The sequence below is a fragment of the Bos mutus genome, chromosome 16 (genome assembly GCF_027580195.1).
Source record: "Bos mutus isolate GX-2022 chromosome 16, NWIPB_WYAK_1.1, whole genome shotgun sequence".
NCBI lineage: Eukaryota > Metazoa > Chordata > Mammalia > Artiodactyla > Bovidae > Bos > Bos mutus.
Window position 1 is genome coordinate 31082814 of NC_091632.1, and position 25263 is coordinate 31108076.

Sequence of the window (25263 nt, forward strand, 5' to 3'; positions counted from 1 at the left end):
AAAACTCTTGAGAGTCCCTTGGACTTCAAGGAGATCCAACCAGTCAACCCTAAAGGAAATCAGTCCTGAAAATTCATTAGAAGGACTGATGCTGAAGCTGAAACTCCAATACTTTGGCCACCTGATGCGAAGAGCTGACTCATTGGAAAAGGCCCTGATGCTGGGAAGGATTGAAGGCGTGAGGAGACGGGGACGACAGAGGATAAGATGGTTGGATGGCATCACCGACTTGATGGACATGAGTTTGAGCAAGCTCTGGGAGTTGGTGATGGACAGGGAAGCCTGGTGTGCTGCAGTCCATGGGGTCGCAAAGAGTCTTATACAACTGAGTGACTAAATGAGTGAGCTGATACTTTGAGGATAGGAAATTTCGTTTTCATAATTTCTCTTCATCAGATCCAGAAGCAAGATACCCAGACAGTGCCACTGGGTAGGCAAATGGGAGGTTGTTGGAACTTTCAAATTTTCCAAATTCACACGAGTGCTGTCTCACTATGTGTGTCTTATACTAAGAGATAGGGTTATATAACCATTGTCAGTTATTCATAATATGACATTCAGAGGACGTTTAAAATCAAACACCTAAAGAGAGATAATAAATTGTTTTTAAATTATACCTTATGTCCAAATAACACTTTTTTTTTTAAAGGACTTCTGAGGGCGTTTTTAAAGAATTCTGAAGTCATTGTCTTGACGATTCTTTCTCTATTTGGATTTTTGATAGGACAACTGGCCTACAATTTTGTTGAGGTAACTTACATACGATAAACTAGAGGATAGACTAAAGATCAAAGACCAAAAACAAGGTCAACTCATGTCCCCATTCCTGAATGAATGGATTTTTTTTAATGTGAATAGCTACTGAGAAAAGTTTATCTGGTATTAAAATTTTTGTAAATGAAAAACCATCCAAGAAAGGAAACATGAATTAGAGAGGCTTAAAATAGTACTTTGAAAGTGAGTAAATCTAATTGCCTTCTTGGATTCTTCACCATCTGCCTTTGGTCCTTGCTCTTGTATCCTTTCTCTGTACATACAATTGGACTCTCTCATGTTATAGTCTTCCACACCTGCAGGGACTCTAGTTACAAAAGGCTCAGTTACTGTCGTGATGAATTATGATTACTCTTTTCTAATTGCACTTACATGATTGCATGTAAGTGCAAAACATGCATCCTACAAAAGATTACTTAGATCTAAGAAAAACTTTGTTAATTTATTGACACAAGTTTAAATGTATAGCAGCAGAGTAATGAATAAGCAATTTGAACCCACTCATTTTTTATTAAAAACAAAATGGAGACAGTGCTTGTATCTGTTAAGGATTGTAAAGTTCAGTTCAGTTCAGTCGCTCAGTCGTGTCCGACTCTTGCAACCCCATGGACTGCAGCATTCTAGGCTTCCCTGTCCATCACCAACTCCCAGAGCTTGCTCAAACTCATGTCCATCAAGTCGGTGATGCCATCCAACCATCTTATCCTCTGTCATCCCCGTCTCCTCACACCTTCAATCCTTCCCAGCATCAGGGCCTTTTCCAGTGAGTCAGTGCTTCACATCAGGTGGCCAAAGTATTGGAGTTTCAGCTTCAGCATCAGTCCTTCCAATGAATTTTCAGGACTGATTTCCTTTAGGGTTGACTAGTTGGATCTCCTTGCAGTCCAAGGGACTCTCAAGAGTCTTCTCCAACACCACAGTTCAAAAGCATCAATTCTTCCACACTCAGCCTTCTTTATGGTCCAACTCTCACATTCATACATGACTGATGGCAAAACCATAGCCTTGACTAGACGGACCTTTATTGGCAAAGAAATGTCTGTGCCTTTTAATATGCTGTCTAGGTTGGTGATAACTTTTCGTCCAAGGAGTAAACGTCTTTTAATTTCATGGCTGCAGTCACCATCTGCAGTGATTTTGGAGTCCCCAAAAATAAAGTCTGTCACTGTTTCCATTGTTTCCTCATCTATTTGCCATGAAGTGATGGGACCAGATGCCATGATCTTCATTTTTTGAATGTTGAGTTTTAAGCCAGCTCTTTCATTCTCCTCTTTTGCTTTCAAGAGGCTCTTAAGTTCTTCTTTGCTTTTTGTCAAAAAGATGGTGTCATCTGTGTATCTGAGGTTATTGGTATTTCTCCTGGCGATCTTGATTCCAGCTTGTACTTCATCCAGCCTGGCATTTTGCATGATGTACTCTGCATATAGGTTAAATAAACAGGGTGACAATATACAGCCTTGACGTACTCCTTTCCCAATTTGGAACTAATCCATTGTTCCATGTCCGGTTCTAGCTGGACATGGAACAACGGATTAGTTGTTCCATGCTTCTTGTCCTACATACAGGTTTCTGAGGAGACAGGTAAGGTGCTCTGGTGTTCCCATTTCTTTAAGAATTTTCCACAGTTTGTTGTGATCCACACAGTCAAAGGCTTTGACGTAGTCAATAAAGCAGAAGTAGATGTTTTTCTGGAATTCTGTTGCTTTTTTGATGATCCAACAGATGTTGGCAATTTCATCTCTGCTTCCTGTGCCTTTTCTAAATCCAGCTTGAACATCTGAAAGTTCACAGTTCACAGTACTATTGAAGCCTGGCTTGGAGAATTGAGTATTTTGAGCATGTAGGATTGTAAAAGCCTCTTATTATTCTTTGAAACATCACCACTACAACTATCATCTTTTGAGTGTTAACTGTGTGCCAGATTCCCTTTTATGTTCTTTGGTTTTTAAATTTTAATGATTTATTAACTTACTGTGCATCCTAAATCACTTCGTCGTGTCTCTTTGCAACCCTATGGTCCATAGCTCATCAGGCTCCTCTGTCCATTTGATTCTTCAGGCAAGAAAACTGGAGTGAGTTGCCATGCCCTCCTCCCAGGGTTCAAACCCACATTTCTTTCTCTTTTTTTTAATATAAATTTATTTATTTTAATTGGAGGTTAATTACTTTACAATATTGTATTGGTTTTGCCATACATTGGCATGAATCTGCCACGAGTGTACATATGTTCCCCATCCTGAACCCCCTTCCCACCTCCCTCCCCATACCATCACTCTGGGTCATCCCAGTGCACCAGACCCAAGCATCCTGTATCCTGCATCAAACCTAGACTGGCGATTCATTTCATATATAATAATATACATGTTTCAATGCCATTCTCCCAAATCATCCCACCCTCCCTCTCCCACAGAGGCCAACAGACTGTTCTATACATCTGTGTCTCTTTTGCTGTCTCGCATACTAGGTTATCGTTACCATCTTTCTAAATTCCATATATATGCGTTAGTATACTGTATTGGTGTTTTTCTTTCTGGCTTAATTCACTCTGTATAATAGGCTCCAGTTTCTTCTACCTCATTAGAACTGATTCAAATGTATTCTTTTTAATGGCTGAGTAATACTCCATTGTGTATATGTACCACAGCTTTCTTATCCATTCATCTGCTGATGGACATCTAGGTTGCTTCCATGTCCTGGCTATTATAAACAGTGGTGCGATGAACATTGGGGTACACGTGTCTCTTTCAATTCTGGTTTCCTCAGTGTGTATGCCCAGTAGTGGGATTGCTGGGTCATAAGGCAGTTCTATTTTCAGTTTTTTAAGGAATCTCCACACTGTTCTCCATAGTGGCTGTACTAGTTTGCATTCCCACCAACAGTGTAAGAGGGTTCCCTTTTCTCCACACCCTCTCCAGCATTTATTGCTTGTAGACTTTTGGATCGCAGCCATTCTGACTGGCGTGAAATGGTACCTCATTGTGCAAACCCACATTTCTTAACGTCTCCTTCCTGGCAGGCAGATCCTTTACCACTAGTCCCACCTATGAAACCTGTATTAACTTATTAACTCCTGAGTTAATTAATTTATCCTCAGAGCAATCCAATGAAAGTAGGTACTCTATTTCCATTTTACTGATGAGGAAACTGAGGCACAGAGATGTTAAGTGGTGAAGATTAAACTGTTAATTGGGCCAAAGACTTTTTAGGATATATTTACGGCACTTCAGTCATTGTTTCTGTGTTTTCTATTCATTTGTATATAACCTTCATGATTTGCATCCTATGTATACAATCTATACTATTATCCATATATTATTTTTATCTACTTAATTCACTGAAATATTTTAAAATCCTAAGCAAATGTCTGTGAAATCACAAGTACCCATGCAAAGGTCTTTCTCCCACTCTTACACAAATGAAAATAATTACCTAATGGTCAAATAAAAAAGTACCACCTAAAATCATCTCGGGGTAACCAGTGATGAAGTACCATTTTTGAAAACACTGATTAGTTACCACAAACAATATTTACGTAGCCTAAAGTCACACATATTTCTGGTGAATAGAGGACTATGCATTTATCTCATGTGGATGGTTAGATCAAGAAATCTACCACAAGACTCCCAGGACTGGCATTGTAGATTATCTTTCATTAGTTACAAATTGGAATATTGTAAAATTCATATTAATTGGCAGATCATCAACCTAATTTCTAATACTTCAAAATGGTAACAAAGTAACTTTTTTTGGCCTTTGTTTATTTAGATGCACCAAGTCGTCTACCCTCTTCTAAGAACATCAAGTTTTTCACTTTATTGTTATTTTTCACCTTTAATTATATTTATGGCTGCTTTGGATGTGGACTTCTATATACTCAAGAATGTGTTTTGGCAGGTAAGAACACATTTTAAGACAAAGTATGGTCCATTATTCCTTACTCATGTTGACAGAGAATCTGTCTAGAGAGATTAATAATTCATCAATCTCACATTAATATTTCACCAATCTCACATTTTTAGTTGATTCTTTTTGCTGTTCAGAATCACTAATTAAAGAGAGTTGAGGGGAGGGAGAAGGAATAAATATTTGCTGATCTGTAAATAAGATTAGTTACTGTGACTAAGGCACTGAGTTAATATCATCTCCATTTCACATATAAGCCGACTATAGTTCAGAGGTCACAAGACTGACCAATGGCAAAGCCTGGGTCCAAACCCACCTCTGACTGCCTCTCAGCTGTGTCTGTAGACTTGTCCATTTTAACTGCTATGGTTGTTTTATTTATGCCTTCCTCTTTTTTTGTTAATCATGCTTGCCAGATTATTTTCCTTTTCAAACAGTTTTATTTTCTTTAATTTTATTCTGTACTTTTTCTAATTTCTTGAGCTAGGTATTAGTTGATTGACTTTTAGCTTCTTTTATTGTTGTTATTTTGTGCATTTAAAGTTTGAAGTTTTCTGCTAATAACTTTTTAGCTTCACCCCACATGTTTAAGTCTTTAGTGTTTTCACTCAGCAATAAAAAAGAAACAGAATATTGATAAGTAGAATATGGAAGAATTTCAGATGTATTATGATAAGAGACGGAGAAGGCAATGGCAACACACTCCTGTATTCTTGCCTGGAAAATCCCATGGATGGAGGAGCCTGGTGGGCTGCAGTCCATGGGGTGGCTACGAGTGGGACATGACTGAGTGACTTCACTTTCACTTTTCACTTTCATGCATTGGAGAAGGAGATGGCAACCCACTCCAGTGTTCTTGCCTGGAGAATCCCAGGGATGGGGGAGCCTGTTGGGCTGCCGTCTATGGGGTTGCACAGAGTCAGACACGACTGAAGTGACCTACCAGCGGCAGCAGCAGCATGATAAGAGAAAGAAACCAGGCTAGAAGGGTACCTGTGGAATAATATAATTCCGTACATAGACCTTCCTTCTAGCAAAGGCAAAACAATACTTTGGAAAACAGATCACTGGTTGCCAGGGAGCAGGATGAGTGAAGAAAGTGGCAGAATGAAGAAATCTTTTAGTGTGTTGGCTCTGTTTTGTTTTTTCATTGTGACCATGTTCACTTGACTACATGCATTTGTCAAAACTCATATAACTATACAGTCAGAGAGTGAATTTTACTGTACATAAGTTAAAGGTAAACTTTTTAAAGATCAAAAGAAATAGATTTGTATTTATCTGTCCCATGTGATTTTGTACTTTTAGTTTATAATGCTTTTCCTTTGCTTTTCCTCATTCTTTTTCCCTTTCTCAGTCAATTGATTCAATTTTCTGTATTTTTAAAAAAATTTTTTTCTTTATTCTTTTTTTTTCCCTTCTGCTGGTTTAAAAGTTTTGCATTCTGTTGCTCTTTTTAAGGCAGGCATTGTTGATTGCCCGTCCCTTTCTTTCTCAATAATGGAGTGACTTACTGTATGTATAGTATGGTAGTGGGCCAAGTGTGAAATAGTGCTACATTTCCTGGCATCCCTGACAGGTGTGGTAGTGTTAGAAACCTATCGGGCAACGAAATGTACACAACAGTTTGCTAACTGTGGATTTTTCCTGAAAGCCCTTAATAAGGGGACCAAGTCAACTGACATGTAGTTTTCATCCATTGTTGCCTGCCTGGAGCCCTGTAGATCATCACTGTGGAAACAAGGAAATGCTTTGTATGGAAGCAAGAAAAATTTGCACTCCATCTTAGAGCATTTTGATGTGGAAAACTATTAATCTTGAATAGCAACAAGAAAGATGGGTGCATTGGTCTTCTCATAGTCAGGTAGAATCATTTGAAATGGATGGTTTCGTGGAGGCAGGTAAACTAGAATACCTTTTAAAGTTATCTTCCTGAGTCATTGTATAAAATATATAGCAAAATCTGATTCTTACATGAATAAATGGAGTCATGCCATGCTTAGGTGTTAAATTTAATACTATATTGTGAATTGGTTTCGCAGGTCTTCTTAACCGGATTAATTAGCTTTGCTACAACATTCATCATAATTGGATATGTGGTTCTGAAATTCAATAAATATTCATGGGATTTGCAGTCTTGCCTCCTCTTTAGCATGGCCCTTGGCATTACAGATCCTATTTATTCTGTGAATTCACTGAAAACTGTTGGTATGTTGGATTTATTTCTCTCTCTTATTTTGAAGATATGAGGATAAATTTCCTTTTGATAATATGCTTGAGTGAATTGTGCATCCAGCAGAGTAGCCATTTTATGCTGTTTTTCTTGGAGATGGAGTATGCAAAGTCAATAAAGCAACCCAGGACCTGGGATAAATGATCTCAAATAATTTTTTTCAAGGAGAAAATGTTATCTTTCTAGAAGGTGATTAAAATTGGTATTCAGCTCCATTCCATTGAGTTCTAAGCCACAGGCTAGAGATTTGGCACTATACCTTTGCAGCACTTTTCTAAGTCCTGGGTTCTTCTTGTTAGAAAGGCCTTTATTTTAAAGCAGCTAACTTTGGGCAGGTGAGAGAGGGAGCTTATTTAGAAGAAATGAGGTGAAAGTATACTCTGGCAAATACGTTATTCAGTAAAAGCTTATTCCCAAGAGGGCTAGGGGTTCTGAACTACTTGCCGTATTATTTGGTAAAAGATAATTTCACTCTGAAATATCTGTTGTTATGTTTTATTAACACAGCAGTAAAAAGCACATAACATGGTTAGATGCTGTTATTTCTGATTTTGACTCAGAAATATTTAATTAACCAGTTTTAAGGTTTCAGTTGTATTTAGTGGAAATATATCACCTTATGATTAGGGTGGGACACCTAGCTTCTGGCAGGTGATATCCCCTTCTATACACATTTATACTTACAGTTGAGGAAACATAAAAGGTTTTGACACTTTTGATGGTGATATAAATTGTTGCCAGATATTTTTCAAAGAGTCTGACCCTATCTTCTTTTTCTCTCTCATTTTTTCCTGTAGGTGCAATATTTTTCTGTCTTTTCTCCATCTGTTTTTCTCTCTAAGCCATTTGTATTTGCCACTTGTTTTATTCACCTCATTATCTTGCTGCTCCCCTTTCCGCAATCTCTTAATTGTAAGAGGCTCTAATAAACTATATTTATTGCAGTTTCTATATTCAAAAATTTTTTCAAAAAGAGAGTAGAAAGTCTTCTGTTTCTTTACAAGGAAACTATTAAAGGTATTTGACTCTTAGTTGATATTTTCTTTATGCCAGTTATACTCAGATGGTACATAGTTCTGGGTTCTATGATGTCTTTACCTTTGTGTGGATTAGATAAGAAGGATCCTCTATCTAATTGTTGTAATACATTATCGTTTTTAAGGAAAAAAATATATTTTTTGCCATGTGCCTAAAATTGCCAGAATAATATACAAAACGGCAGTTCCTACAGTGTGAGTGTTTCTTCATTTGATGTGGTGCTCTGGAGCACTGTGAAATCTGCACAGTCTGAGTCTGAGGTGGACTGACTCACTGAAAAAAATAATGGATGTTCACATACAAGTTAAAAGGAACCTGTCTATTACCTATTTTAAAAGAACGCAAAGGCTCAAACAGTTTTTACTTTAAAATGAATCTGGACTGGGAGCTTGTAAAGGGATAAAATACAAAGTTTTAGTATGATCTCAGTTTAAGTAAAAGGAATTATATGCTTTGAAAAAGCCTTTAACATTCAAATGGTTTTATCTGGGTCATGGAATTACAGATGATTTTCTGTTTTATTATTCCCTTTAAAAAATTTTACAGTGAATTAATAAAGTTAGTTCACATTAAGCCAATAAAAATGTGGGGAGTAATTCTTGTGGTATTTTACTATTAAAAATAACTATACATCAAATTCAAAACTTTATACAATAAACCTTATGCTCTGTTTGCTCCTGGTTGACTTATTGAATCTGAGGGAAGAATTAAAGGATTTCTTCACCAGCTAAATCAAATGTGCCAATAATCTTCAAACCTGTTTAACCAGTATTTTGTGTCTTCTGTCATAGTCAAAATTAATAGCAAGTAGTAGTATAAGATAATTATAATTTACCTTGCCTTTTATTTTCTTTGCTTTCTAAAGAAAGCAAATTAGAATTGGCTACAATAATGAGGCACAAAGAAAAGAAATAAACAGCCCGAATACTGATCCATAATCAGGCACTGAGTTATCAGAAATTCTGTATTATCCTGGTATCTATCCTATCTTTCAGAGGGTTTTTGTAAAGGTAGACAGATTCTTTATAATCTGATATTTCATATACTCAGATCAAACACTGGAAAGCAGAGATCTGCTCTCTTTTCAACTATGCATAGTATCTTAGAAATAGAAATAATGAGAACCCTCAGCTATATATTTTTAATTATTTTGTGTTTCAAAATATCAAAGGGAAAAAAATAGAATCTTCATCAGATCATTTCTGCTTGCATTAAAAAAGTATCATTTAATGTGATCAGTTTGGATTTTAGTGCAATGAAATGTATTTAATAGCTGCTTTTAAAAAACTATGTAGTTGTATAATTCTTTCTATATTATTTTGTATTTACATTAGGCTCCATAATGCACCACTGTGTGTCATATGTTCTTAAATTTGAGTTTATGCTTTTAAGTAAAAGAAGTCCAGGGCTGGCCTGCAATTCCATGAAATCACTGAGGACACTGGATTCCTCTATATAACTCCTGTAGTTAAGATGGAGTAACAGGATCAGGTCTGTGAAGGATGGGTGCTGGAGAAGAGTTGGTTGATGACATGTTTTAAGTTGACCAAGATGAAAAGGGAACATATTTCCCAAGGGCAGAAAAGGCTCTGAGGTATATGAGAGGGTAATGATGACAAAATACTAGTTAATATATGTTGAGTGTTGACTATGTGACAATCACCATACTTAGTATTATATACTTTCTTCATTTTTGTGCTCACAGTAGCACTTTTTGGTTAGTACTATGGAAGGCAGAATAACTTAGTGTTTTGGCTAGTAGATGGGGAAGTTATAACCCCACCTCTACCCCTTACCAACTATATACATGTGTGCTAAATCGCTTCAGTCATGTCCAACTCTGTGTAACCCTATGGACTGCAGCCTGCCTGGCTCCTCTGCCCATGGGATTCTCCAGGCAAGAATACTGGAGTGGGTTGCTATGCCCGCTTCCAGGGTATCTTCCCTACCCAGGGATCAAACCCAAGCCTCTTGTGTCCCCTGCGTTGGCAGGAAGGTTCTTTACCACTGGTGTCACCTGGGAAGCCCCTACCAATTCTGTGATCTTGGGCAAATATCCTAAGCTATATTTACCTCAGTTTTCTCATCAGTAAATGAGGGTAATAACAGTTTATACCTCATGAAGTTGTTAATGAGTAATCAATGAGATTATGTAAATCTTAGAGAATTGCTATTCCTATTGAAGTACTTCAAAAGTAGATAACTGAGGCTCTCCACAGTCTTAATTTAACAAAGATTCAGAATTGGACTTGAATTTAAAATCTCCACTGTTAATGCCATCACTGTTGATTTAGTTTCAGGTAAACAACATTATATGTCTTTTAATTAGTATTCTTATTTGAAATGTGTCTTTAACACTTAACTTGAATTTAATTTGTATCTTTATTAAAGTTTTAGAGTTAAATGATATATTAGTAAATTTATTAATAAATTTACTACTCACTCAGTTCAGTCGCTCAGTTGGGTCTGACTTTTTGTGACCCCGTGGACTGCAGCACACCAGGATTCCCTGTCCATCACCAACTCCCAGAGCTTGATCAAACTCATTTCCATCAAGACAGTGATGCCATCCAACCATCTCATCCTCTGTCGCCGTTCTCCTCCCACCTTCAATCTTTCCCAGCATCTGGGCCTTTTCCAATGAGTCAGTGCTTTGCATCAGGTGGCCAAAGTATTGGGGTTTCAACTTCATCATCAGTCCTTCCAGTGAACAATCAGGACTTATTTCCTTTAGGATTGACTGTTTTGATCTCCTTGCAGTCCAAGGGACTCTCAAGAGTCTTCTCCAACACCATAGTTCAAAAGCATCAATTCTTCGGTGCTCAGCTTTCTTTATGGTCCAACTCTCACATCTATACATGACTACTGGAAAAACCATAGCTTTGATTAGACAGACCTTTGTTGGCAAAGTAATGTCTCTGCTTTTTAATATGCTGTCTAGGTTGGTCATAGCTTTTCTTCCAAGGAGCAAGGGTCTTTTAATTTCATGGCTGCAGTCACCATCTTCAGTGATTTTGGAGCCCAAGAAAATAAAGTCTGTCACTGTTTCCATTGTTTCCACATCTATTTGCCATGAAGTAATGGGACCGGATGCCATGATCTTTGTTTTTTGAATGTTGAGTGATTTCATTAATATTTGCTATATAAATAAATATCTTTGTTAAATTAAAAAATATGGAGTAACAGTGACTAGACTTACCTTTCTGCCTGAGCCAACTAAAAAGCCAGACAAAAATATATGAAAATGAAAAATAGTTCTCAGATAATGGACATCAGGCCATGCGGGACAGTAATACTCAAGAAAGGAAAAAAGAAGTATGTTCTTGATTGTCCTTACCATAGCTTATTACCTGGAGAGAGTTTCTAGGTCTTTGTGCAGGGAAAGGTAACCTAGGTGGAGCTTGGTAGTTTCTTTGAGTTGAGGAGACCTAGAGTTGGGAGTCCAGGAAGGCCAAAGCAGTTAAAGTTCATGGGGCAAATTGCTGCAGGAATGAAAGCTGTACTGAAGAAGGAATTTTGAGAGCTACCCGCTTGAGTCTTTGGGTGAGTGAGTGCTCATTAGTGCATGCATGTGAAGAAGCTGCACAATGCTGGGAATGAAAACACTCAAAGGATTAAAGGGAAAAATCCCTTTCATGTTCACTACAGCCAAAGTGGAAAACCATCATAATTTGTAGGACATCAGGTAAAGGACTCAGAAGGTTATTGCTTGAGTATCGGGAAAATTAACCTTTGACTAAAGGCTGCTCTGGCCCTACCTAACAAATCTAAAAAACAAGCCTCAAAAGGGTCAAATTTTTTCAAAGTAACAACTGCATTACAAAGCAAAGCTCAAGAATATGAGACTACAAAAACATATAGCACCTAATTAGGTAATACATACAGTTATGTTATCTTAATAAAAAATTGAAAGACATGCAAAGAAGCTGAAAAAATGGCCTATAAAGAGTACATAAACAAGTAGAAATAGACCTAGCAATGCTGTAGATGGTAGACTCATTTAGTTCAGTTCAGTTCAGTTCAGTCGCTCAGTTGTGTCCGACTCTTTGTGACCCCATGAATCGCAGCATGCCAGGCCTCCCTGTCCATCACCAACTCCCAGAGTTCACTCAGACTCACGTCCATCGAGTCAGTGATGCAATCCAGCCATCTCATTCTCTGTCATCCCCTTCTCCTCCTGCCCCCAATCCCTCCCAGCATCAGAGTCTTTTCCAATGAGTCACCTCTTCACATGAGGTGGCCAAAGTACTGGAGTTTCAGCTTTAGCATCATTCCTTCCAAAGAAGTCTCAGGGCTGATCTCCTTCAGAATGGACTGGTTGGATCTCCTTGCAGTCCAAGGGACTCTCAAGGGTCTTCTCCAACACCACAGTTCAAAAGCATCAATTCTTCGGTGCTCAGCTTTCTTCACAGTCCAACTCTCACATCCATACATGACCACTGGAAAAACCGTAGCCTTGACTAGATGGACTTTGTTGGCAAAGTAATGTCTCTGCTTTTGAATATGCTATCTAGGTTGGTCATAACTTTCCTTCCAAGGAGTAAGCATCTTTCAATTTCATGGCTGCAGTCACCATCTGCAGTGATTTTGGAGCCCAGAAAAATAAAGTCTGACACTGTTTCCACTGTTTCCCCATTAGACTCATTCAACAAATATATTAAGACACTTGTAACTATATTCCATTGGTTCAAAAAGTTAGAAAAAGATTGAGTATGGGGTAGAATTGCTCCTGTCAGCTTAAGAGAGCCAATTTTTAAATCAATAAGAATTTTGCAAGCCCGTGGTTAAACTTTTGGTAGCTTTGAATTAGTTATGGTAGGAGTGTTTACATATGAAGCTGGCAAATGCTACAAATCAGCACAAATCAGGCCTTTTTTAATTTTGGAAAGCTGGTTTATCAGTACACCACTGGGCATGGTAGATATAAAAGAGACCTTAAATAAAATTTCTAGAGATGAAACCCACAATGTCTGAGATGAAAAATACACTGGATGGAATTAACGTCAGATTAGACAAAGCATAAGAAAGAATTAGTGAACTTAAAGTTCAAAGCTCAGTCGCGTCCGACTCTTTATGACCCCATCGACTGTAGCCTGCCGGGCTCCTCTGTCCATGGGATTTTCCAGGCAGTATGGATTTTCCATACTGGAGTGGGTTTCCATTTAGTGAACTTAAAGAAGTAGTAATAAAAACTATCCAAGATGGGCTTCCCAGGTGGCACTAGTGGTAAAGAACCTCCCTACCAATGCAGGAGACATAAGAAATGCAGGGTCAATCCTTGGGTCAAGAAGATTCTCCTGGAGGAGTGTATGGCAACTTACTCCACTATTCTACCTGGAGAATCCCATGGAAAGAGGAGCCTGGCAGGCTACAGTCCATAGGGTCACAAACAGTCAGACACGACTGAGGCGACTTAGCACGCACAAGATGAAGCACAGACGGAAGAAGGCTGAGAGAATAAGCAGAACGTTAGTGAGCTGTGGGGCAACTTCAGTGCCTGTATTAAGACACAAGTTCCTAAAAGGAGAGAAAAGAAAGCAACAAAAACTATTTGAAGAAATAATGGATGAAAAATTTCTAAATTTGATGAGAACTATAAAGCCACAGACTCAGGAAGCTCAGCAAACTCCAAGCCCAAGAAATACAATTGAAAACTATACCGTGGCACATAAAAATCAAATTCCTAAACACCAGTGTCAAGAGAAACTTTCAAAGGTAGCCAGAGGAAAAAGACGCATTATATACAGAGACACAAAGCTAATAATGATAACAGACTTCTCTTCAGAAACATTGCAAGCCAAAATATGGTATGTAACACTTTTAAAATCCTGAAAGAAAAAATACTGCCAGCTTAAAATCCTCAGTGAAAATATCTTTCAAAAGTAAAGGAGAAATAAAGAGTTAAATATAAAAGCTGAAAAAATTTATCACTAACAGACCTGCACTACAAAAATGTTAAGTCCTTCAGGCTGAAAGAAAATGGAACCAGATGGAAAATTTCATCTGCAAAAAAGAATGGAAAGCACCATAATTTTAAACCGATGGGAAAATATGACTTTTTCTTATTTTTACTCTTTTAAAAAGATAATATTTAAAGCAAAAATGGTTGCTGTCTATTGTGGGGTTTATTTATCTGTTCCTCCCCTTTGTGTATGGCATCAATCGTCAGTATTACAAGTTGACTGCTAAAGTTCCAGCTATCATTCCATATTTCAGGCAGGAAACGGAAGAACAAGGGATGGAAAGATGTTCCTTTCAGCCAAGTCACCTCTCCCTCCAAGGAGTTTCCCAAAAGTTCCACTCAGTGACTTCCACTTAAATGTCAGTGGCCACTCTTAGAAGCCCAGGAGTTGGGGAACAGTTGTCATTTAGCTGAGCACATTGCCACCCTGAGTAAAACCAGTCTTGTTACCAAGAACAGAGGATAGATACTAGATGGGCAGGTACCAATCACTATCATCCTTCTTACAAGTTGTATAACAGTGGGCAGTTAATTTGATTGTATTTTCTATCAAACTGTTGGTAAATGTTAAATGTCAATAAAATTTTATATTTAATTTTAAAATACCAGCCTTATTGATATGTAACCCACACATCATAAAATTTAGCCTTTTAAATTATAAAATTCAGTGGTCTTTAGTAGATTTACAGTTATGCAAGCATCTTCACTACTTAATTTTAGAACATTTTCACTAACCTCAAAAGAAATTTCATGCCTTTTGGCAGTCATTAATTCTCATTCCCTCATCCCCCAAGTTCCTGGCAACCAGTGTTCTATTTTCTGTCTATGAATCTGCATATTCTGGACATTTCACATAAATCAAACCATACAATATGTGATTTCTGTGTCTGGCTTCTTTCACTTTGTAATTTTTTAAAGATTCATCTATGTTGTAACATGTATCAGTCAGTACTCCCTTCCTTTTTGTGGCTGAGTAATATTCCATTATGGCACCCCACTCCAGTACTCTTGCCTGGAAAATCCCATGGATGGAGGAGTCTGGTGGGCTGCAGTCCATGGGGTCGCTAGGAATCAGACATGACTGAGTGACTTCACTTTCATGCATTGGAGGAGGAAATGGCAACCCACTCCAGTATTCTTGCCTGGAGAATCCCAGGGACAGGGAAGCCTGGTGGGCTGCCGTCTATGGAGTCGCACAGAGTCGGACACGACTGAAGCGACTTAGCAGCAGCAGCAGCAATATTCCCTTATAGGGATAGATCACCTATAGATAGACTGTCCATGTACAAATCTTTGTGTGGACGTATGTCTTCAGCTCTTTTGGGTATTTTGTGTGGATGTATGTCTTCAGCTCTTTTGGGTATATGTCTAGGAGCAGAATTGCTAAGTCATATTTTATACTTATTTCTAAAATGTGGTTCTTTTGGAGTCTAACGATTCATCTTTATTCAAGCTAAATGTAGTGACCTGAGAAGTGCTTTGTCTCAGTTTGAAGTTCTAGTATGCTTTGAGGCAGTGGACATTTCAGGATGTGCCATCACCATGTTCCTTTGCCATTGGAGATACAGAAGGCACAATGGAGAAGTTAAAAAATGGTGATTGTGATTATCTTACAGATCCATCACAGTAATGACTGCCTTCTTTTTTTTTTTTCTAGCATATTCCTTCTCTTCTGTTTCTGTATTTCCTGTGAAAGAGCATCATTATCATGTACCGTACTAAATTATGTTTTTCCATTTCCAGGCATTTCTAAGATGTATACTGATATCATTAGAGGAGAATCAATGATCATCTGTGGCTTCACATCCATTTTTTTTGCAGTTTTTAAGACAGGCATACTTCAAATGTCCAACTTTAGAGGTAAGAGCATTATTTTTCTCTATTTATTTATTTATTTATTTTTTAAATTTTGGCTATCCTCCATGGCATGTGGGACTTCAGTTCCCTGGCTGGGAATTGAACCCATGCCCCCTGCATTGTAAGGTGGAGTTTTAACTGCTGGATCACTATTGAAGTCCCATCTGTGTATTTTCTAAAATCATTCTTATGTAGTCCTTTTTAATTCATACCAAAATTAAAATATATTCAAGATGTCTTAACTTTGCCACTTCCCCTATTCTTTACTTATGGACCAATTAAAATAGTATATCAGGTAAGAAGAAAATAACTGCCACTGAGTGTTTCCTTAGATTAGAGGGGAAAGTTGTGAAAGAAATGATTTCATATCTCTCAACAGGCATCGCACACACACATGCAGTTGTGTCATCTAGCTCAGATTAACCTCTTTCCTAGACCAGTCTGGATCTCAGTGAGTGAATGTTAAGAATTGATTCTCACATTGTTATACAACAGAAAGAAACAACACTGTAAAGCATTTATCCTCCAATTAAAAAAAAAAACGTGGCTTGGTCCTGAGTTTGAGTCTGAGGGTGAAAGTAGTACTGTGGAGTCAGGTTCTAGAAGTGATAATGAGCAGAAGTGCAAACAGGCTGCAGGTTGGTGGGGATCCTGAGCATGGTGCGCTTGGCCCTGATGTAGTTTGTAAAAAAAAAATATATATATATATTTAAATATATTTTGGCTCATTGTTCACTCACCAGGTGAGTTTTTCACATTTATCGGTTCAGTTCAGTCACTCAGTCGTGTCCACCTCTTTGCGACCCCACAGACTGCAGCGCACCAAGCTTCCCTGTCCATCACCAACTCACATTTATGCTCTTTGCCTGACTCCTGACAGCATTTGAGTCTGCTGTCCTCAGATAAGCAAACCTCAAGCTGCAGACTGTGGGGTAAATGTATCCCCAGAAAGCCTCTTTTGCCAGGCTTTCATGGGAAACTTCCATCTGCTGAAGAACAAGGTTCTCACTCAAAATCTCAAGAGCAAACCGATGGGCATTGCCCAAATGCAATTAATAAAGGAAAAAAATTATATTTCACCTTTCTTTTTTCTTATTTCCTTTTTCTAGAGTTACATGTAATCATGGGCCTCACCTTGGACATTTTGGGGAGCATAGCATGTGGATATTGGTGTGCAAGGATCATTCAGTTTATATTGACTGACCTGTTCAGCAATACACTGACCAATATAATTTTTTGCATCTCAATGGTGTACATGACTTTCTACATTGGTAAGACAGAAACAGATACAAAAATTCCATCCTTGATGTGTATTTTGTGTTTTTAAATTTTCCCTTGTTCTTGAATCCAGCTTCCTCCCAACAGCTTTTCTGCTTTTTTTTTTTTTTAATGTGGCTCCTTTGTGTGGCTTGTCATACTATCTTTCTTCCACCTCTAGCTCTTTCCTGGATTGTCTTAACATCCCCTAAATTTCAACTCCATGTTCCTTCTCTTGCATTCCTCCTCCATGTGGTTACTCTCTTATTCTTTTTTTAACTCTACCCTTTGACCTTACATTTATTCCCTGGCAGTCCCCTGGAAGAGGAAACAGACCTGAGCCAATTTCTGCTCTGACCCTTAGCAACCCATCTCTAAAATGAGAAAGCTAGGAGAGAAGCTCCTGAGATCTTTTCCAGTTCAGCAGTACCCATTCAGTGGGTACCAGGTTGAGGGGACCGTAGAAATGGTGGCCCTTACCTGACGCTAGGAGGCAGGAAAGGAGTTGGAGAAATCAGGTATATCTACCTCTGGAAGAAAAGCAGGACAGAGGACTAATCACAGGAATCGGAGTACCTAATGCTGGGAGACGTTCAAACAGTCCTCTTCTAGTTTAGTCCAGTGAGCTTGGGAACTAAAGTTTTTACCCCATTAACTGAGGTAACCAGTCCCCCAAAGCCATAGTAACTATGGCAAAAACACAGCCAAATCCTGCTTCTCCTCTTAGCTCACACAGTGGAGCAATTCCATCCATGAAAGGCCTCAGGTATCAAGAGGTTAATTACTCCTCTTTTCACCTCCACTTACCAAACAGCACTGCTTTCTACGATAAACTGCTACCTATTGTTGCTCACCACCCCAAATCAGTAAAATTACAGAAAAACATTCACTGAAGATTCATTTCCTTGCTCTCTTCATTTTTCTCCTCCCTTATGTCCCTGTTATGAATGCCTTAAGTGCCTGAAGAAATAAAGTTAATTTAATATTTCCTTTTTTCCCACCTTGGACCGTAAGTTCCTTGAGACAGAGCTGTCTCTTATCCATCTTTATATTTATTATCTTTTCTATGTTCCCCGAGTCAAGCCCAATGCTCACCATAGGCCCAAATAATTAAACACATGTTGGTTGAATAAACTATTAGTCGTTAAAGAGCTTGAAAGTTAGGCAGAGTTCACTTCAAACCAGAGCTTTACGATTTATTAGCTTGGTAACTTTGGAATATTACTTAACCTCTTTAAACTTCAGTTAGTTCCTCATCTATAAACGTGATCTAACACAGCCTAATTTAGAGGGGCACGCCAGGCGTAGTGAGGTAGTGTGTGTCGTGTGACTCACTTATGCTGGCGTCCTGGAGGTAACTTTGACCGGCTCACGAGAGCTGACTGTTCACATCTCTTCCCAGCACTTTATTCAAGTGACATAACGTGGGTGTAGCTTGAAATAGGCCATAGTGGGACCATGGAAATTGGCAGACACAGTCATTTTTTTTTTTTTTTTTACCACCCAGACTGCTGCTGATAAACATTTACCAGCATGCCACTGGGCTCAAGGTAGGGCAGCCAATAAATGGTGATTCCTTTCCCCTTTCCTCCTAATTCATGTAGGTGCTCTCGGTCAAGTGCTTGAGAGGTCTGGAGTAGATGCTCCCTCACTTGCTCTCAGAAGGAATCTGCTACAAAGCCTTGATCTTGGACCCCTAGCCTCCAGGCTGTGAGATAATACATTCTTGTTGAAGACACTTTGGTAACAGCCCTAGGAAATGAATGCCCATTCCCTCATCCATAACACTTTTTATGCTTCAGGAATTAAAAACAATTTTCTGGCCGTTCTCCCCTCTTATACTTAATCAGATCCTGACAACAAAAGTCAGGAACAGACAGTTCTAAGGAGAAGTTGCATTGCCAGAAAGCTAGACATAGATAAAATTTTTATTTACACATTCTCTAATGTGACATTTCTGTCTTATTATCTAATTTTATTTTTTTTCTTCACTAACGAACACATTGTTAACTGGCTTGAATCCAGGGAGTGTCTGATTGAGGTCCAAACCTCATCTCTTTGAAGCACATGTAGTAATTTCCATTTTTAAATCCACAGTACTTGGGGTTTTAGAAAAAACCTGTGTCAACACATTTGTTCTTTTTTCTTTTTTCTCCAATGAGTCAACTCTTCGCATGAGGTGGCCAAAGTACTGGAGTTCCAGCTTTAGCATCATTCCTTCCAAAGAAATCCCAGGGCTGATCTCCTTCAGAATGGACTGGTTGGATCTCCAGTTGGACTATGAAGAAGGCTGAGTGCAGAAGAATTGATGGTTTTGAACTGTGGTGTTGGAGAAGACTCTTGAGAGTCCCTTGGACTGCAAGGAGATCCAACCAGTCCATTTGTTCTTTTTTCATAAAATAAAATAGTCAGGAAATTGCACAGACATTGCCACATAGACAAGACACATTGGAACATTGTTGGTTGACAGGTAGTATGGCTAACAATGTTAATATATCAGCCCACGGAAAAAATTTTAGTCTTGGGACCCCATGAACTGTATCTTGCCAGGTGCCTCTGTCTGTGGGATTCTCCAGGCAAGAATAGTGGAGTGGGTTGCCAATTCCTTCTCCAGGGGATCTTCCCGACCCAGGAATCGAACCTAGGTCTCCTGCATTGCAGGCAAAATCTATACTGACTAAGCTATGAGGAAAGCCCCAAAAGTGCAAGTATTAGTCACTCAGTCGTGTCCGACTCTGTGACCCCATGGTCTGTCCATGGAATTCTCCAGGCAAGAATACTGGAGTGGGTTGCCATTCCCTTCTCCAGGGGTCTTCCTACCCAGGGATCGAACTCAGTCTCCTGCATTGCAGGCAGATTCTTTACCATCTAAGCTACCAGGGAAACCCTAGTGTATAAAAGGCACTTCAAGAGAGTCATCGTATAATTCATGTAAGATGATGGGTTGTGTGTAAGTCTAGGTCGGAGGTACAGGAAGAGAGGTAAGATGATGGGTTGTGTATATAAGTCTAGGCCAGAGGTACAGCAAGAGTGGTGGTGAGAGGGGTCTGTTAGAGCAGAAGGAATATTTTATCAAGTGGCATTGGTCAGAATTTCTGGTGAATGGAAACACCTTTAAGTCAGTTTTATTGTTTTAAAATAATGCGTTCCTTTCTTAACCTGTGCCAAGGCTGATTGTTCTCACTCTTTTTTTATGTCATTGGTCTAGGCTGTAACTTCAGTCATGACCCTAACATTTTCTTGTTGGGAAACATCCATTCCTGAATCCTGTTGTTTTTAGGAAACAAAATCCCTTTGATTCTCCTATTAGGAGGACCTTCACTTTTTCTAAACCAGAGAGAGTTTGGGCGAGAGTCTGAGAGAGAGAGCCACTTTCCTGTGGCATCAATTTCCTGTGATGGTTTCTTACAACTGAATGAGAAAAACTTTACAACTCTACTTTTAACAACTTGGGTTTATGCTGATGAAAATTACTTTATGACATGTTCTGTGACTCTCTCCCTGCTTGTACATTTAAAGTACTATTTAAAGTAATAACATTTGTAATTTTCAAAAGACTTTGTTTTTCTAATTTAACTAATACATGTTCCATGTAGAATTTTGGAAAAAATCTGAAAAGTCAAAGAAGAAATCACCCATAAATTTACCAATGATACATTTTGTTATATGTACTTAGTTTTCAAAAAATACATATGTACATAGATGTATTAATGTATGCATTTACACTATACATTCTTGTTATATTGGGATTATGCTAAATAATATCAGTTTAAAAATGAAGTTACTTAGTGGTTTCCTTGTAGCAGATGTTTCTTCTAAGTAGTGACTGTTATTTAAAAAAACTATAAGCTTTTAAATCCCATAGTTTGAGTTATAGGAAGTTGGAAATAAAATTTCGAGGAATAATTTTCCTATTATCACAGTCCCTAATACTGCTGGTTTATTGTCGTTGGTTATTTATGCTAAATACAGTTAAATAAATAGGTTAAAAGAAATCTAAAGTGGCTTTAAGTGATTAGATAAATCAAAAGAATAATATAATCCTCTTCAAATTAATAAACAGTAAAGTGAACATTAAAAATAATAATGCAATAATAATGATGACCATTTATCCCTTGTTTTAAAAGTATGCCAAGCACTTTTCATGTAATCTGATTTTATTCTCACAATTCTGTGAGGCATTATTCTTTTACACTCATTCTACAGATACAGGGACACTAATGGAGAAAGGCGAGGTGACATTCCCAGAGCAACCAGCTCTGCCCTGCTTAAAGGGCTTCCACTCTGATCTTGCATGTACTTTCCCTTCCTTCTGTCTGACATTTATAATGTGCTATTTGAAGGCTCTGTAACCTTCAGGACTGTTGGTATTGATGGTGTTCAACCATTCTTCATAGTTGATTTTCCTGCCTCAGACTGCATTGACACATTTGTTTAGAGCCCAGGGAACTACATAGGGGTGCCTATATTGCAAAAAACAGTAGGCTTGAGGACCTGCAGTCACCAAGAAAGCACTGAGCTTGGGCCACAACCCCTAGGACATGCAGCACAGAGTCCTTGAGGTGCTGGGGAGAGGCTGTTAAACTTATTTTTCATCAGCTCTTTCCTCAAGGATGGTCTATGGCAGGGGTTGGCAAACTATAGCCAAATATGCCTGTTAGTTTTGCATTGCCTATGAGCTAAGGATGGTTTTTACATTAAAAAAAAACCCGAATAAAAATATTTTGCAGCATGCAAAAATTATTTGCAGTTAAAATTTCAATGTCCATTATTTATTGGGTGCTCATTTGTCATGTATTACCTGTGGCTGCTTATGTACTAGAACAGCTGAGGTGAATAGTAGCAACTAGGACCATGTGACCTGCAAATACTAAATATTTACCATATGATCCTTCACAGAGAAAGTTTGTCAATCCCCAATCTAAGTATTAGGCCAATCCCTTTAAGCAACTTTCTAAGAAATTCAATTACTGACTGTTTTAAATTTCCCAGTTCATCACTCAAGAGAAGTAGCTCCATGTACAGATTTGAACACGACTAATTTTATTCTTTTTTTTTCTCCTCAGTGGAATTTTGGGGAATGTCAGGTACAGTTGCTTTAGCCACTGTAGGACTAAATTTAGATTCCTTAAGCTTTAAACCGAGGATCAAGTTGATAATTACTAAGTAAGTCTCGTATTTTGTACTTGGTATAGGTCTCATAGAAGTTTAGTGCTTAAATGCCTTCATAAAAATAATAAAATTTCTTTTTATAACTTTTCTATCTTTTAATTTTTAATTTCACTGCCAGTCATATTTGAAAAGAACTTAAGTTACCAATGATTATTGACATTCCTATTATGAATTGATATTCCTATTATGAATAATGTAATATCAGTGGCTCAGAGATCATAGTACTTCTTCTAACTCTTTGATAAAAATTGAATTGTGAGAAGTTTAAAAACTACTTTATTCCTTTGTTTTCTACATAACATACCTGAATGACAGTATCATAGTACGAAAAGAGCTGGGAAAAGAAAAGTAGCAGAAAGGTGCAATACCAGCAAACTCTAATCTAGCTTTACCTCTGGTGTAATAAGGATATCTGTGGACAGAGTAAAAGCCATTTGCCTGTCTTCTCCGACAAATGCATTAGCTGTTCTCTGAGCAGCTGTGCTAAATTATAGAATTGTCTCAGAATTATTTCATACCAATTCATAGTCTAGTGTATAAATTCTTACATTGGATGAAAGCCAGTGTTGAAGTGAGAAAAATAAGCCATTATCCTGAGTTTTCCTGTGAAGATTTGTTGCTTTAATATAAAGGACTATTTTTTTGTTCTGGAATTATGTCCTTCATACTTCTTAGATGTTTAAAATGTCATTTCTCTCATGAAATTCCAGTCATGGAAGATGGTACTTTTTAAAAAAATTACTCTGCAAACTTTTTAAAAAATGGCCTCTGTAGCTTATTTTAGTCTTGTGTATATGTGATTGACACTTTATTGATTTTCAAAAACCAGAAGCTTAGTAATAACTAGTTCATAGAACATATCCTTTTTGTCTGAACTTTGGACCATTTTCTGAGCTCAGTCATGTTATCTGTCAGCATCATTATAAATTACTCATTCTATTCATTCAATTGTTTATTCTTTTATGTATTCAACCAGGCCTTTCTTATTATCTCCTATGGCCTGGACATTGTATCCTAGGTTTGGGGCTTTGAAAATAAGTCCCTTCTCAGAAGACACTCATTGTTAAATGATGGATGTGTTTATTTAAGAGACTATGAATAAGTATAAATAATTATATCTTTATTGGAGAAGGCAATGGCAACCCACTCCAGTACTCTTGCCTGGAAAATCTCATGGGCGGAGGAGCCTGGTAGGCTGCAGTCCCTGGGGTTGCTGTGAGTTGGACACGACTGAGCAGCTTCGCTTTCACTTTTCACTTTCATGTATTGGAGAAGGAAATGGCAACCCACTCCAGTGTTATTGCCTGGAGAATCCCAGGGACGGGGGATTCTGGTGGGCTCCCGTCTATGGGGTCGCACAGAGTCCGACACGACTGAAGCGACTCAGCAGCAGCAGCAGCAGGAGCAGCAGCAGGATCTTACTATATGTAAGGCATTTCTTAAGGTCCTATGGAGACATTTAAAAAATTCTTCTACTCAGTCAGTTATTCCATCATTTCTGAATTTTGATAAAACTAAGCTGTGGGGTTTGAGGTCCCACTTATACCCTTTTCTGTTAGGAGATCTGAATCAACTTAGTCAAGTGACAGGAGTCAGGTAGAGAATTGGACTGTCTGCTTGATTGGAGTAATGCTGTATCAGAGAACATGGTTTCTATTTGCAGCTAAAATGAAGCTTCCTAATGCTTCTTTCCCAGTGTAGATCTTGAGGCTTACCTATAGGGAGGCTGGTTTGTGGGTCAGACAGACGGTCATCCAGTCCTCTGAAAGGGGAGGTCTGAATAGAGGGGTTCAAGAAGGGGCAGGACTTGAGATCTGACTGTACAAGTCAGACCTGGCCCAGACCCAGGTGTGATACCACATGGAGCCAGAGCAGCCCCACACCCTAAGCACTGAATCTTTGGAGGTGGGGCTAGATGCGTATATTTTTGTTTTTGTTTTTTTTAAGTTTTTTTTTTTTTGATGTGGACCATTTTTAAAGTCTTTATTGAATTTGTTACAACGTTGCTTCTGTTTTACGTTTTGGTTTTTTGGCTGCGAGATGTGGGTTCTTAGCTCCCAGACCAGGAATCGAAACCCATACCCTCTGCCCTAGAAGGAGAAATCCTAACCGCTGGAAGGCCAGGGAAGTCACAAGACATGTAGATGTTTGGAAAGCAATTTGAGTGGTTCTAATGTGCTTCTCTGCTTGAGAACCATAGTGTTGTAGATGACTGGGACTGTGGGGACTCAGAGGAGTATCATGTCCAGCGAGTGTGCTGAGGATATTTTTCCTGAAGAGTATGGGGTTAGAGTCAGCCTCACAACATCTTTAGGAATTTGGTAGATGAGAAATCAGAGGAGACCTTCAAGATAAGGGCATGAGTGTGCCCATATGACCCAGCAATCCCGCTACTTAGGCATATGTTCTGAGGAAACCAAAATTGAAAAAGACACAGGTACCCCAATGTTCATTGCAGCACTATTAACAATAGCTAGAACATGGAAGTAACCTACATGTCCACTGACAGATGAATGGATAAAGAAGCTGTGGTACATATATACAATGGAATGCTGCTGCTGCTGCTAAGTCGCTTCAGTCGTGTCCGACTCTGTGCGACCCCATAGACGGCAGCCCACCAGGCTTCCCCGTCCCCAGGATTCTCCAGGCAAGAACACTGGAGTGGGTTGCTATTTCCTTCTCCAATGCATGAAAGTGAAAAGTGAAAGTGAAGTCGCTCAGTCATGTCCGACTCTAGCGACCCCATGGACTGCAGCCCACCAGGCTTCTCCGTCCATGGGATTTTCCAAACAAAAGTACTGGAGTGGGGTGCCATACTCAGCCATAAAAAGGAATGCATTTGAGTCAGTTCTAATGAGCCTATTATACAGTGTGAAGTAAGTCAGAAAGAGAAAATAAATATCATATACTGATGCATATATATGGTATCTGAAAAGATGGTACTGATGAGTTTTTTTTCAGGGCAGCAATGGAGAAACAGACATAGAAAACAGACCTATGGACCCGGGGGAAGTGGAGGAGGGAGAGGGTAGGATGTATGGAGAGAGTAACAGAAATTTACATTACC

The 25263-nt window shown here is 38.5% G+C and overlaps 1 protein-coding gene across 2 annotated transcripts in view; it reads left to right on the plus strand.

Annotated features, from left to right (window-relative positions):
- Positions 1 to 25263, plus strand: part of LOC102287883 (ankyrin repeat domain-containing protein 45) — a 150434-nt gene that overhangs the window by 57872 nt on the left and 67299 nt on the right. The window contains exons 2-7 of one of the 2 annotated variants that reach the window (XM_070384930.1): positions 650 to 750; positions 4540 to 4668; positions 6720 to 6885; positions 15654 to 15770; positions 16877 to 17038; positions 22091 to 22190. In XM_070384930.1, the coding sequence (XP_070241031.1) occupies positions 650 to 750; positions 4540 to 4668; positions 6720 to 6885; positions 15654 to 15770; positions 16877 to 17038; positions 22091 to 22190 (775 nt within the window). Of the gene's footprint in view, positions 1 to 649; positions 751 to 4539; positions 4669 to 6719; positions 6886 to 15653; positions 15771 to 16876; positions 17039 to 22090; positions 22191 to 25263 lie in introns of those variants that run through there. The other variant, XM_070384929.1, reaches the window with a different exon arrangement.